General features: G+C 41.9%; 1 protein-coding gene across 5 annotated transcripts in view; it reads left to right on the forward strand.

Annotated features, from left to right (window-relative positions):
• The window catches only part of LOC115223592 (choline transporter-like protein 1), a 69921-nt gene extending 56401 nt beyond the window's left edge, over positions 1–13520 (forward strand). For all 5 annotated transcript variants that reach the window (XM_029794242.2, XM_036512364.1, XM_029794241.2 and 2 more), the window contains 8 exons: positions 361–467; positions 3411–3464; positions 4873–4959; positions 6181–6296; positions 7998–8164; positions 10043–10135; positions 11382–11474; positions 13301–13520. In XM_029794242.2, coding sequence (XP_029650102.1) covers positions 361–467; positions 3411–3464; positions 4873–4959; positions 6181–6296; positions 7998–8164; positions 10043–10135; positions 11382–11474; positions 13301–13372 — 789 coding nt within the window. In that variant the 3' untranslated portion in view covers positions 13373–13520. The remainder of the gene's footprint in view (positions 1–360; positions 468–3410; positions 3465–4872; positions 4960–6180; positions 6297–7997; positions 8165–10042; positions 10136–11381; positions 11475–13300) is intronic.
• Positions 13521–13568: the final 48 nt, after the last annotated feature.

The raw sequence follows: 13568 nt of genomic DNA on the forward strand, positions 1-13568 counted from the left end.
TCTGTGTTTAGCCCCTTGTGGGTAGTAAAGGAATAGGTAAGTGCCCAGGAAACTGGTGCTGGATGAGGTACATATGATCTGTTAAATGGTGTAATAATAGTGAATGAATGGCAGGTGAGGTACCCAGGTGGTGACAGATGAGGTATTTGCAATCTCTTAGCACATTGAAGTGGGATGATAGCAAAGAAGTACATAGAAATTGTTGCTAGGTTACATAACACGAGATCTGTTGATGATAAGCATAAACCCTAGTACTTTGGATGGTTTGTTGAGTTGAGGATATAACAACAGTAATAAATTTTGAATAAAATTGATGAGAACCGTTGATTTAATTTATTTATTTCCTCTTCCTTCCTTTAGTACATGAAATGGTACCACATCTTTGGAATATTTTGGATCATCAACTTCATCACATCTTCCAGGGATTTTGTGATTTCAAGTTCTGTAGCCATTTGGTATTTCACACGGTAAGAACATTGGTACTTTGTACATTGACTTGCGTTCACTGTCTTTTTTTCAGGACACAAGCAGGAAAGCCATTAGGCAAAGACAAGCATGATTGATTGGTGAGGCAGGCATGGTTGGATGGTTAAGGCATGCATGGATGGTTGGTTAACTCTTTAACTGCAAAATTAAATCTCGCAATAATTTCAGTAATGAATGTTAAATATCTACCACAAAATAAAATTGGTTTTTTCTGCAGGTCACATTGCCTCTATAAATTTGGCATATGGGCACAGGCGTGACTGTGTGGTAAGAAGTTTGTTTCTTGTGTGGTAAGAAGGCGGCGAACTGGCAAAAACATTAGCATGCCAGGCAAAATGCTTAGCGGTATTTCGTCTGCCGCTACATTCTGAGTTCAAATTCCACCGAGGTTGACTTTGCCTTTCATCCTTTCGGGGTTGATAAATTAAGTACCAGTGATGCACTGGTAATCGACTTAATCTGTTTGTCTGTCCTTGTTTGTTCCCTCTGTTTGTTGTTCCTTGAAGGCAGTAAACAAATAAGAAGTTTGCTTTCCAACCACATGGTTCCAGGTTCAGTCCCACTGCATGGCACCTTGGACAAGTGTCTTCTGCTATAGCCTCAGGCCAACCAAACCCTTATGAGTGGATTTGGTAGAGGAAAACTGAAAGAACTGTGTGTGTCTTTGTGTCTGTGGCTGTCCACCCACCACCACTTGGCAATTGGTGTTGGTGTGTTTATATCCCTCATAACTTAGCGGTTTGAAAAAAATAAGTACTGGGGTCGGTTAATTCAACTAAAAACTCTTCAAGGTGGTGCCCCAGCAAGGCCGCAGTTTAATGACTGAAACGAGTAAAAGATAAAAGATGCCTCAACAAAAATGTAGTTTCGTACATGACGTTCTTCAACAAAAGGGAGATTGGTTTATAAAACTGTTTCCCACTGTTAAAAGTAATGAAATTTTGAGTGGATATATCTGATTTCTGCAGTAAAAGGGTTAAGGCAGGGTTAGGGGAATGGTTTAAGTAGACGTTCATTGAGAAGGCCCTCGTATATGGCATTGATGAACATTACATCAAAACCAAAATCAAAGTTGATGACTGGCATCCGTGCTAGCGGGTTGCAAAGAGCACCATACGAGTGTGGTCATTGACAGAGTGGCTAAATGGCCTCCATGCCGGTGGCATGTAAAAGACACTATTCGAACATGATCATTACCAATGTCGCCTTACTGGCACCTGTGCCGGTGGCATGTGTAAAAAGATTCGAGTGAGGTCGTTGCCAGTACCGCCTGACTGGCCCTGTGCCGGCGGCATGTAAAAAGCACCCACTACACTCTCGGAGTGGTTGGCGTTAAGAAGGGCATCCAGCTGTAGAAACTCTGCCAGATCAAGATTGAAGCCTGGTGCAGCCATCTGGTTCGCCAGCCCTCAGTCATTCGTCCAACCCATGCTAGGATGGAAAGTGGACGTTAAACGATGATGATGATGATCGTTTTTTGGCAAATGTCTCAAGAAGGGCTTCGGAAATCCAAGAACCCCTGTGAATTTACAAGGTGAGGAGGAACCGCCCCTCTTCCTTTCCTAAGTAAAGGCCCTGAAAGCTACCTTGTTCTTCAAATTTCTCTTGGAAGCTCGTGTCTTGAGGCTTAAGTTGAGCGCTGACCAAGGGGGAAACCCATAAAGAGAAATAACTCTGTATACCCTCAAGGGAGATAATTAGATAGAGTAGAAATTTTTATGGCTATTAATAATTTTCCTTACACACATTAAAGATGGATTGTTATTTAGTCCCAGATCAATACTGATCAAACAAAATTGCTTAACATTCAATGCGTCTTCAGGCACAATATATCTAAGACTTATCCAAATTGTCCTTCCCTTTTTAAAATGGTAGTGTAGTTCAACTGCTATCTCTGACGTGGTTGTATGATAATAAGTTTGCTTCCCATCCACATGGTTCTGGGTTCAGTCCCACTACTTGGCACCATGGGGAGGTGTTTACTACCATAGCCTCAGGCTGACTTAAGCCTTGTGAGTAGATTTAGTAGACAGAAAAGGAGAGATACTCATAGTATGTGTATGTATATATATATATAACCAGCTGAAACTGCAACTGAAACCTCCGAATGACCTGTCCTTGTTTATTCCTGCCCATTTTTGTATCACCTGCTGTCTGAATGTTTTCTTGTCACCTGTTACATTCTTGTTTTGTTTTTTTATATATAGAGAGAGAAAAGCAATTATGCAGATAATCGAATTAGATACATCAAATATATTAAATAATATATTTGATATATTAATTTATTTGATATATCTGATTTGTTTATCCACATAATTGCCTCCATACCTGCCGAACTCCTTCCCTCTTTTAGCCTTTCTTTATCTTGTGGAATGATCCCCTGTAAAGACATCAGAGTCCAAGTTTGAATCTTTTGAGCTCTACTGTCTTCTATACAGAGAATCTCTGGATCGCATCTGTGAGTGTGTGTGTATATATATATGTATATAAGAGCATCCAGCTGTAGAAACTCTGCCAGATCAAGATTGAAGCCTGGTGCAGCCATGTGGTTCACCAGCCCTCAGTCAAAATCGTCCAACCCATGCTAGCATGGAAAGTGGACGTTAAATGATGATGATGTATGTGTGTGTGTCTTTATGTTCTGTGTTTACATCCCTGTAACCTAGTTGTTCGGCAAAAAGGTACCAATGGAATAAGCACCAGGCTTAAAATAAGTAATTACTAGGGTCGATTGCTTTGACTGCAAATTCCTGCCGGTGGTGCCCCAGCATGGCCACAGTCTAATGACTAAAACAAGTAAAGGCTAAAAAGATCCAAGCTATCTTGTTGTACACCTCTCCGTCACCCACCCTTTGATGCTTTAACATTTTCATGTTGTACAATGATTTATACTTGATGTCTTAATGTTTCTGTCTCTCTTACAGAAACAGAGCCACACTAAAACACCCGGTTGTCCTCAGTATTATCCGACTGACACGGTAAGTGATATATATACACAGGTGGCCTTCTTTTTTTTACATGGTTTTGGTTGGGGTCAAGTAAGTGTATTGATTTATTAATGAAATAAAAAAAGGCATTGGAGGGCTGATGCATACCCTGCGCAGATGAATTACAATGCATTGCTTACCCTGCTGGGTTCGGCTGCTCCACATTGATAAGGGGCAAAAACCCCGAAACTAGTCTGCAGGTGCCTGACCAGCAAGGGGAAGCGGCTGATCTCCCCTGTTCGAAGGTCGTAATGGACACAGGTTCGTGTGTCACATAGCTAGCTAGAGGCGATGGCCTCTTGGAGCTAATCAACAGCAGCATTCATCTTGTTTTCCTGGACTACCATGTTAGCTTGGCAATAACTATTAATATATATATATATATATTATACAAGCCCTTTTTTCATACTGTCTGAGTAATATAAAATATACCTTTATATTACTCTCATTTATTGTGTCAAAAAGGACCAGCAATTGTCAACTGTAAAAATATTTCATCTGCTTCTGAATACACGAAACTTTTCAAATACATTCTGGAAAATCCTAAAATATTTATAAAATAGATGAAATCTTTTTGCTGTAACCCTTTAGCATTCAGAATACTCTGTCAAATATAATGCCTATTTATTTACGGCATGTAAAAAGCACCCACTATACTCTCAGAGTGGTTGGCGTTAGGAAGGGCATCCAGCTGTAGAAACACTGCCAGATCAAGATTGGAGCCTGGTTCACCCAAATCGTCCAACCCATGCTAGCATGGAAAGCGGACGTTAAACAAAGATGATGGTGATCTTTCCAATTAATCATGCATTATCTTGTAGATTTAAGATTTCGTTGATGTGGTTGTTTATTTTGGATGATGAAATCGATCAGCATCAATGGAAATTGTAGCTGTGATACCAGTGCTGGTGGCATGTAAGAGAACCATCCGAACGTGGCCGTTGCCAGCACCGCCCTGACTGGCCTCCATGCCGGTGGTACGTAAAAAATCACCATCTGATTGTGGCCGTTGCCAGCCTCGTCTGGCCTCTGTGCCGGTGGCACGTAAAAAGCACCATCCGATCGTGGCCGTTTGCCAGCCTCGTCTGGCACCTGTGCAGGTGGCACGTAAAAAGCACCCACTACACTCACGCAGTGGTTGGCGTTAGGAAGGGCATCCAGCCATAGAAACATTGCCAGATCAGACTGGGCCTGGTGCAGCCTTCTGGCTTCCCAAACCCCAGTTGAACCGTCCAACCCATGCCAGCATGGAAAGCGGACATTAAGCAATGATGATGTTGTAGAGTAGATGTGAAGCCAGATGTAGCCAATTTGAAACAGTAAAATATTTGGACTGGTTTAAGGTGTTTAAGTATTGCATCTAATTCTTAGGAAATTGACCAGTGTCCTTCTGTTCCAGGTATCACCTAGGGTCAGTGTTGTTTGGATCGCTCCTGATCGCCAGTGCATCCATGTTTCGGCTTATTATGGAAGTTATTGATTCAAGGTAACATTTTATAATATTGTTATTTGCTGTTGTTAAGGTAACGAGTGGGCGAAATCATTAGCAGACCAGACAAGGGGTCATTTGTTGTTGATGATGTTGTGACCATCACTTCTTGTTTATTTACAAATATATATCTTTTTATTTTGTTTAAATTGTTAGACTGTGGTCATGCTGGGGCCCTGTCTTGAAGAATTTTTAGTTGAATGACTCGACCCCAGGACATATGTTTTAAAGCCTGGTACTTATGCTATTGGTCTCTTTTGCCAAACCGCTAAGTTATGTAGACATAAACACACCAACACCGGTTGTCAAGTGGTGGCAGGGACAAACACAGACATGTACACACACACACACACACACACACAAAGATATATATATATATATATATATATGATGGGCATCTTTCGGTTTTTATGTACCAAATCCACTCAGAAGGCTTTGGTTGGCCCAAGGCTATAGTAGACGATATTTGTCCAAGGTGCCACACAGTTGGACTGAACCTGGAACCATGTGATTGGAAAACAAACTTATCACACAGTCACACATGTGCCTATATATATATATATATATTCAGTGAGGGCGCGTGGCTTAGTGGTTAGGGCATTCGGCTCATGATCGTAAGGTTGTGAGTTCGATTCCCGGCGACGCGTTGTGTCCTTGAGCAAGACACTTTATTTCACGTTGCTCCAGTCCACTCAGCTGGCAAAAATGAGTTGTACTTGTATTTCAAAGGGTCAGCCTTGTCACTCTCTGTGTCACGCTGATTATCCCCGAGAACTACGTTAAGGGTACACGTGTCTGTGGAATGCTCAGCCATTTGCACGTTAATTTCACGAGCAAGCTGTTCCGTTGATCGCATCAGCTGGGACCCTCGTCATCGTAACCGGCGGAGTCTTTTTTTATATATATTCAGATAAAGAATGTCTGGGATAACATTATGCAGTGTGTCTTACTTAAGATGGTAGTGTGTGGTTTAAGGGAGATGGGTGCTATCATGTATTTGCATTTGCTAAGAGCCTTGGATGAAGCTATCATCCTTTGAGCCACCCGTGTAACTTTTTGAAGTTTAAAAGCTATGGGGGGGGGGGGTTAAAAGCCATGCACAAAACTTTCAGCCTTATCTACACTTTAAATGTTCTCTCTCTCTCTCCCTAACAAACTACATTGTCTTTCTCTCTCTCTCACCAACACACTAATCATTGTCTTTCTCTCTCTCTCCAGAAGTAAAAGTAGAACCAATGCTGTGATATCCTTCTTGACCAAATGTCTCAGATGTTGCTTGTGGCTCTACGAGAAAAGCATCAAGTTCATCAGCAAGAATGCCTACACTGAGATGGGTTTGTAGAAATTTGGTTACGTCAGTGATGGTGTTGGTGGTGGTGGTAGCATTTATGATGATAATGGTAATGGTGACTGTGAAAGTAGGGGTCAGTTATGACTGGGTGGTGGTGATGATGATGCTGATAATGATAATAATAGTGATGTCATCATCATCATCATCATCGTTATTTAATGTCTGTTTTCCGTGCTAGCATGAGTTGGACGGTTCGACCAGGGTCTGGGAAACCAGGAGGCTGCACCAGGCTCCAGTCTTGATCTGGTAGTGTTTCTACAGCTGGATGCCCTTCCTAATGCCAACCACTCCGAGAGTGTAGTGGGTGCTTTTTATGTGCCACCGGCACAGGTGCCAGGGGAGGCTGGCAGCGGCCACAGTTGGTTGGTGCTTTTTACGTGCCACCAGCACAGAAGCCAGTCAAGGCGGTGGTGGCATCAGCCACGTTCGAATGGTGCTTTTTACGTGCCACCGGCACAGGTGTCACAACGACAATTTCCATTTGATATTTATTTTGATGTGATGATAATTATTATGATGGTGATGGTGATGATGATCTAATTAGCTTTCATGAGCAGAGTTTTTTTTATTCACTTTTCCATCCTGGCATGGTTGGGTTGGATGAAACCTTTCCTGTCATTAATCTTTTTAGTTATCTCTAATGACATGCAGGGACATGATGTACCTGTTCTATATTCAGGAACACTCAATTAAAGCCCTGGGTTTCGAGTGTGTAGAGTCTGGCAATTGTTCAATGTGATAAACATTGTGAGATTATATTCCCATCAGTGGCACGAAAAGAAAAGGAAATAGAACAATCATTACTCATGTAAATCATCATCACTCATCTCTCATGTATCATGGGGGAGGAGGATGGCCCTTGAAATATACTCTGAAGTTCTGTTGAGAGATTACAATTAATTTACTGTAAAGATTGACACAAGAGAGTAAATGATGTGGAATTTCTCAGTAAGACATAAATGGTTACACTTTGAACCATTCTTTTATCTAAACTAGAAATATTAATATTTCTAAGTCTCTCTAAAGGAGACTACGGAAGCGGTACTGGGTATTAATAGTTATTGCCAAGCTAATCTGGCAGTCCAGAAATATAGGACGAATGCTGCTGTTGATTAGCTCCAAGAGGCCATCGCCTCTAGCTAGCTATGTGACACACGAATCTGTGTCCAGTATAACCTTCGAACAGGGGCGGTCAGCCACTTCCCCTTGCTGGTCAGACATCTACGGACTAGTTTCAGGGTATTTGTCACTTATCAATGCAGTGCAGCCAAACCCAGCAGGTGTCACTGCTGACCATCTGTTCGAAGGATTATTTACTTAAATTCAGTGGAATACATCCACTGGTTTTCAAAAACAGATGCCTGCTGTGTTCGGCTGCTCTGCATTGACAAGGGGCAAATACCCTGAAACTAGTCTGTAGATGCCTGACCAGCAAGGGGAAGCAGCTGACCTCCCCTTTTGAAGGTTATAATGGACACAGGTTCGTGTGTCGCATAGTTAGCTAGAAGCGATAGCCTCTTGGAGCTAATCAATGGCAGCATTCGTCTTATTTTTCTGGACTGCCATATTAACTTGGCAATAACTATTAATTTATCCAAACTGTTTGCATAAACACTGACACTGTCTTTGTTTCTCTGTTTTCAATTATGTTTTTTTTTTTTAAAGTGCTCCCTTTCTGTTCCAGCTATTTATGGTCACAACTACTGTACGTCAGCCAAAATGGCCTTCTATGTCATCCTCAACAATGTTCTGCAACTGGCTACCATCAACTCTGTTGGTGATTTCCTTTTGTTTCTCGGAAAAATTGCAGTAATGGCAGTTTGTGCTATTATTGGGCATGAATTGATAATGGTGAGTATAGCCTATATATATATATACAACTGTGTGTAGACTATATATACATAAAAGTTAGATTTAAAATCAAAGTTTAGATAAGAGACTTCAAAGTGTAGTATCCAAACCTTATTTTGGGTATGTCCCTATTAATGGGCTTGCAGGGCACATTCGCCACTTTTGGTTACCAGGTGTCATCCACAGTACTCTTACTCTTTTACTTGTTTCAGTCATTTGACTGCGGCCATGCTGGAGCACCGCCTTTAGTTGAGCAAATTGACCCCAGGACTTATTCTTCGTAAGCCTAGTACATATTCTATCGTTCTCTTTTGCCGAACCACTAAGTTATGGGGACGTAAACACACCAGCATTGGTTGTCAAACGATGGTGGGGGGGGACAAACACAGACACACACACACACATATATATATATATATATATAATATATATATATACACACACACATATATATACAACAGGCTTCTTTCAGTTTCGTTCTTCCAAATCCACTCACAAGGCTTTGGTCAGCCCGAGGCTATAGTAGAAGACAATTGCCCAAGGTGCCACATAGTGGGACTGAACCCGGAACCATGTGGTTGGTAAGCAAGCTACTTACCACACAGCCACTCCTACACCTTTTGTCGCAAGATCTACGTAAGGAATTCCTCAGTGCACGTTTAGTATATTTTAAATAGTTGATACAGAAGATGTAAAATATATATATATATGGGCACAGGCATAGCTGTGTCGTAAGAAGTTTGCTTCGCAACCACATGGTTCTGGGTTCAGTCCCACCACATGGCACCTTAGAGAAATGTCTTCTACTACAGCCTCGGGCCAACCAAAGCTTTGTGATGGATTTGGTAAATGGAGCTACTACTGTGAGGCAATCTCATCATCGATTGTATATGTTACACTCTTGTACACTACTTGGTACCTAAAGTGGCGAGCTGGCAGAATCGTTAGCATGCCGGGCGAAATGCTTAGCTGTATTCCGTCTGGTGTTATGTTGTGAGTTCAAATTCCGCCGAGGTCGACTTTGCCTTTCATCCTTTCGGGGTCGATAAATTAAGTACCAGTTACACACTGGGGTCAATGTAATCGACTTAATACCTATGTCTGTCCCCTCTATGTTTAGCCCCTTGTGAGTAATAAAGAAATAGGTATTTTGTCTGTCTTTACATTCTGAGTTCAACTTCTACTAAGATCAACTTTGCCTTTCATCCTTTTGGGGTCAATAAACTAAGTACCAGTTGCATACTGGGGTCAATTTATTCAACTCCACCTACCAAAACAAATTCCAGGCTTTGTGCCTAGAGTAAAGAAAAAAAAACATTACTTGGCATGGAGGCCTAGAGAGGCAGTCTGGTGGTGGTGTCAGGATGTGTTCAGAGATGTTCTGAACAGAACAGTCAACATCAATCTGTGATGGACAGCCACCAACACCACCACTGACATTATGTATCTGAAACAGCAGAGATTAAAATAAAGATGTGTAAATAATGTATTTACTAAACATTATTTAAATCTCTGCTGTTTCAAGTTCATAAACATACTCACCTTAAGCCTGACAAGCTTTCACAAAACAAACCAGTATATCTTAGTTGATTTCTGTGTAGGAACAGAAGTTTTGGGCTGGCTCTAGATGAGCAAAGCACTGAGAAGGTGAAATCAATCTGAAACACCAGAGTCTGACAGTTTGCTGTTAGCATTTGAAGCAGGTTTTTAACACACAAAGTCTCAGATGTTTTTCTCCAAGCCTAAATCCTACAACAAACATCATTCCATGTTTGTGCGTACATAAATGTTTTATAAACTGTGTAAGTATCATTACTGTTGTGTTGTTGTTATCTAACTTTATTATGACTTTACTGAAACAAGGGTCTCTATTTTCAGGATTGCGAAAACCTTCATTACATGTGGGTACCAATGTTGGCCATTTGTATATTGACCTACTTTATAGCCAGCTGTTTCTTCTCTCTTTACGAGGTGAGTGTGCGGTTTGATCATCTTACCACGTAGATTCAGATTACAGGGGGTTGCCACTAGATGCTCAACAGGCAACTAAAGAGGCACGTCAGCTGCCCTGGACATACATGACAGATACAACTAGGGGTTAACTCCAACAACTTCAGACTGGAGTGCACCCTCAATGCTCTTGCTAAAGGTTGATACTCAGGAGGCAACTATCTCATGTTGGTGCAGAGATAACAGGAAATGATGATTCCATATAAGGCGGCGAGCTGGCAGAAACGTTAGCACGCCAGGCGAAATGCTTAGCAGTATTTCGTCTGGCGTTACGTTGTGAGTTCAAATTCCGCCGTGGTTGACTTTGCCTTTCATCCTTTCGGGGTCGATAAATAAAGTACCAGTTACGCCCTGGAGTCGGTGTAATCGACTTAATCCCTTTCTCTGTCCTTGTTTGTCCCCTCTATGTTTAGCCCCTTGTAGGCAATAAAGAAATAAAAATCGTCAACACGCCGGGTGAAATGCTTAGTGGTATTTCGTCTGCCGTTATGTTCTGAGTTCAAATTCCGCCGAGGTCAACTTTGCCTTTCAACCTTTCGGGGTCGATTAAATAAGTACCAGTTATGCACTGGGGTCGATGTAATCGACTTAATCCATTTGTCTGTCCTTGTTTGTCCCCTCAATGTTTAGCCCCTTGTAGACAATAAAGAAATAAAAATCGTTAGCATGCCGGGAGAAATGCTTAGCAGTATTTCATCTGCCGTTACGTTCTGAGTTCAAATTCTGCCGAGGTCGATTTTGCCTTTCATCCTTTCAGGGTTGATAAATAAAGTACCAGTTACACACTGGGGTCGATGTAATCGACTTAATCCCTTTGTTTGTCCCCTCTGTGTTTAGCCCCTTGTGGGTAGTAAAGAAATAGGTATTTCGTCTGCTGTTACGTTCTGAGTTCAAATTCCGCCAAGGGCGACTTTGCCTTTCATCCTTTTGGAGTTGATAAAGTACCAGTTACACACTGGAGTCAATGTAATCGACTTAATCCCTTTGTTTGTCCCCTTGTGAGCAATAAAGAAATAGGAAATGATGATCCCATTAAATATATTACATTCTTTATTTAACATCAGTCATTCCATTCTGTATTTGACATAAAGACAAATTATGGAATAATAGAATATGTGTACCTGTGAATACTACTTTCCAATGTTCTTTATTTAACATCAGTCACTCCATTCTGTATTTGACACGTATTCTATTTCGTTATTTTCAGACAACCATTGATAGTCTATTTGTGTGTTTCTGTGAAGACCACCTAATCAATGATGGACAAAGCCGGCCATATTTCATGAATAAAGGACTAATGGTAGGAAACACGGATTTCTTTCTTTTACTCACAAGCAGACACATACTCGTATTACTCTTTACTCTTTTACTTGTTTCAGTCATTTGACTGCGGCCATGCTGGAGCACCGCCTTTAATCGAGCAACTTGACCCCGGAACTTATCCTTTTGTAAGCCCAGTACTTATTCTGTCGGTCTCTTTTACCGAACTGCTAAGTAACGGGGACATAAACACACCAGCATCGGTTGTCAAGCAATGCTAGGGGGACAAACACAGACACACAAACACATACACACACATATATACGACAGGCTTCTTTCAGTTTCCGTCTACCAAATCCACTCACAAGGCTTTGGTCGGCCCGAGGCTATAGTAGAAGACACTTGCCCAAGGTGCCACGCAGTGGGACTGAACCCGGAACCATGTGGTTGGTAAACAAGCTACTTACCACACAGCCACTCCTGCGCCTATGCATGCACAACATACGTAACACACACCCAGAGGGCCCCCAACACACACACACACACAGTCTCTCCCTCTGTCTTCTGCTCATTCCACCCCCACCACATGCATGCTCATGTTGGCACTCTCTCACATTCCATTCATACTAGCATGGGTTGGACGCTTTGACAGGAGCTGACCAGCTGAAGAGCTCCCTGGGCTCCAGTTGTCCAATTTGGCATGGTTTCTATGGCTTGAAGCCCTTCCTAATGCCAACCCCTTTACAAAGCATACTGGGTGCTTTTACACGACACTGGTACGGGTGCTGTTCACGTAACACCAGCACACACAAACCTGCAAGATTAAGGACCCCCAGCTGGAGCATTATATATACAATTCTTTCCCTTCTAGGCACTAGGCCTGAAATTTTTGTGGGAGAAGACAAAGCCAACGACATTGGCACCAGTGTTCGACTGGCACTTATTTTATTGACCCTGAAAGGCTGAAAGGCAAAGTTAACCTCGGCAGGATTTGAACTCAGAATGTTAATGCAGCAAGAAATGTCCAGTGTGGCTGTGTGGTAAAAAGTTTGCTTCTCAACCACATGGTTCTGAGTTCAGTCCCACTGCATGACACCTTTGGCAAGTGGCTTTTACTATAGCCTCAGGCCAACCAAAGCCCATCATATATATGTATCTGTGTGTGTGTGTGTCTGTCCCCTGCCACTGCTTGACAACCATTTGGTGTGTCTACATCTCCATAACTTAATGGTCTGGCTAAAGAAATTGGTAGAATAAATACTAGGCTTAAAAAATAAAATACTAGTGCCGATTCTTTTGACTAAAAAGTCTTCCAGGTGGTGCCCCAGCATGGCCACAGTCTAATGACTGAACAGCTAATATAATCAAATTCGATGACTGGCATCTGTGCTAGTGGAGCGCTAAGAGCACCATCTGAGCGCGATCGTTGCCAGAGCAGCTAACTGGCTTCCGTGCCGGTGGCATGTAAAAAGCACCATTCAAGCGTGATCGTTACCAGCGTCGCCTTACTGGCACTTGTGCTGGTGGCATGTGAAAAAACATTTGAGTGAGATCGTTGCCAGTGCCACTGGACTGGTCTCCTGGGCAGGTAGCACGTAAAAAAAACACCATTTGAGCGTGGCCATTGCCAGTACTGCCTGACTGGCCCTCGTGCTGGTGGCACGTAAAAGCACCCACTACACTCTCGGAGTGGTTGGTGTTATTGGAGACTGGTGCAGCCATCTGGTTCACCGGTCCTCAGTCAAATTGTCCAACCCATGCTAGCATGGAAAGCAGACGTTAAACGACGATGATGATCTCTAATAGATAACAAGATACTATTTTTACCTATATAACAATAACTTGCATATTTCCCTTCTCTTCCAGAGCTATGTGAAAAACAGCCAAGCCAAGATGCAAGCACTTAACAAACCTACCACATCTGTACAGTCAACATGATATACTCAGACCCCCAATTAATAACTCTGGACCTAACGAATATTGGAATGTGGATTATTAATCTGTGATGTTTTAAATATTTCAACAGTTTTTTTCCTATTGAAATAAAAGTGATTTTGTTTGTTTTTTTTTTACTTTTGTACAAATATTTGGTTCCATTTTGTTATTTATGTTTGCACTTGTAACTATATTTCTA

The sequence above is a fragment of the Octopus sinensis genome, linkage group LG23 (genome assembly GCF_006345805.1).
Source record: "Octopus sinensis linkage group LG23, ASM634580v1, whole genome shotgun sequence".
NCBI classification, from domain to species: domain Eukaryota; kingdom Metazoa; phylum Mollusca; class Cephalopoda; order Octopoda; family Octopodidae; genus Octopus; species Octopus sinensis.